Source organism: Poecilia reticulata, linkage group LG21, assembly GCF_000633615.1.
Source record: "Poecilia reticulata strain Guanapo linkage group LG21, Guppy_female_1.0+MT, whole genome shotgun sequence".
NCBI classification, from domain to species: Eukaryota; Metazoa; Chordata; class Actinopteri; order Cyprinodontiformes; family Poeciliidae; genus Poecilia; species Poecilia reticulata.
The window spans coordinates 21,966,975-21,968,766 of NC_024351.1; the positions used below are offsets into that span (position 1 = coordinate 21,966,975).

Consider the following 1,792-nt stretch of genomic DNA (forward strand, 5'->3'; position numbering starts at 1 on the left):
GATGAATGGTTGGCATGGGAGATGAAAGAATTTATCAAAAATGCATGAAAGAATTAAAGCAACAMTACAGGTRTACTCGTGACAAGGAAATGACATAATTTGATACAAACCTCAAAAAGTCAATTTTCCATAGAGCTGKCCMTTGAATTCAGGCTCTTATAAAAAGGTGACAGAATATAAAGTGCACAAGAGATTTCTGAGTATRAGGTTAAACAGAGTCAGAGCAGTCAGGGTGGCCATGCTAATCATAATGTTATGCCCACTCAGTGTTCTTCTGATAATACTTTTTGGATAAAAAAAATCCTTAAGGTAGTTGCAGTTTACAGAACAACCAGATGGTGGCAATAATATCACGTTTCTTTAAGCCCTATGCGGTTCATATGTCCTCAAAAATGTTGGTTAAATTAATTCATAAGGTTGGTTTCAGTCCAAATTGCTAAATATTTGCTGCAATTGATCATTTCTTTCACCTAACATTTAGTTTTATTTGGAGGAGTCTTTGACCATCCGGTAACATGGAGTTTTTTGAAAAGCCAACACCTGGACGTAAATGTTTGGGAGCAATCTGTCGGGTCTCCTTCAACAAATTAATTAACTCAGTTGTTTTTAATCCCTGATATCAAAAGACACTAAGGCACGYGACCGCACGTCTTTACGCAGCGGAGAAATAAGCATTCACACACAAACACACAAAATCAGCCGCTTAATTGCAGGTTTAAAGAAAGGCTCTGCAGCACGCGCACGCGGAGCGGGTGCTGCTCCTTTATTTCCACCTGTTCACAGTTCCACACGCGCTTACCGCCCTTTGATGTTGCTGTTTATCTGCCCGCGCGCCGCCAAAAAGAGAGAGAGCGAGTGAGCTTTTACGCACGGAGCGCTCGCGCGGAGCAGCCTCACATGACACCGCCGCAGCTAAGCTCAGAGCAGGCTCCGGCTGGCCGCCTTCAGCCGCCGCTCAATGAATGGATTACCCGCACATTCGCTTCACGTCACGGATGATTGTTCCCCCTCATCAGCCGGCCGTCGCTGCGATTCCACGGTCGCCTCGCCAGGACTTGCGGACACTACCATGCGGCGGGGGGCGCTGGTCTGAGAGCGGCTGAAGATTGAGTGGACGCGCGGCTGGCCGTCTGGAGAGCTCTCCGCGAAGTCATGGTGTCCACGGCACCGTGAGAAGTTTCTCCCCGTCGCTTCGCTCCCCTCCTGTTTTTTCCTCGGTTTTAGATGTTCATCAGCGGCTCGTGCTTCCTCGGAAATTTCTCCACCGTTTCCCCCGTTAATTATGTTCACTTTTGCTGCTTTCTGCTACATGCTGTCTCTGGTCCTCTGTGTTTCCCTTATCTTCTTCGCAATATGGCACGTAAGTATCTTCTTTTTTTTTTTTTTTTGTCTTTTTCTGTTATGAGAAGTGCAGGTTATGAGAAGTGCAGGTTATGAGAAGTGCAGGTGTGCCTACAGAGGTGTCTGTCAGTTAGTCACTTCAAAGGCAGATGTTTGCTGTCTTTGTGTTCCAGCGCACCTGTTTCACCTTCTATATGTATTCAGCATTACATCACAGTAGTCCCCACATATGGCCACTGTACTCTGACCCAGTTTGAGGTTCCTGCGGGGTTTTGTGCCATGTCTGCCAGATCAATTACACAGCCTTCCTCCGAGATCAATTAGGAAATCTTGTAGAGCTTTATCTCTCCRTGCTCCTGCTCTCCCCCTTCTGCCTTTAATCATGCCCGAGCTCCAACATTACTCACTAGTATTGTGATATTTGAATAATCTCTTATTTATTTATTTATTT

At 45.8% G+C, this 1,792-nt stretch overlaps 1 protein-coding gene across 3 annotated transcripts in view; it reads left to right on the plus strand.

The window, feature by feature from the left end:
• The first annotated feature begins 354 nt into the window (after positions 1 to 354).
• The window catches only part of cnih3 (cornichon family AMPA receptor auxiliary protein 3), a 79,436-nt gene continuing 77,998 nt past the window's right edge, over positions 355 to 1,792 (plus strand). The window contains exon 1 of one of the 3 annotated variants that reach the window (XM_008398569.2): positions 355 to 1,360. In XM_008398569.2, coding sequence (XP_008396791.1) covers positions 1,283 to 1,360 — 78 coding nt within the window. In that variant the 5' untranslated portion in view covers positions 355 to 1,282. The remainder of the gene's footprint in view (positions 1,361 to 1,792) is intronic. The other 2 variants (XR_532515.2, XM_008398566.2) reach the window with 2 other exon arrangements.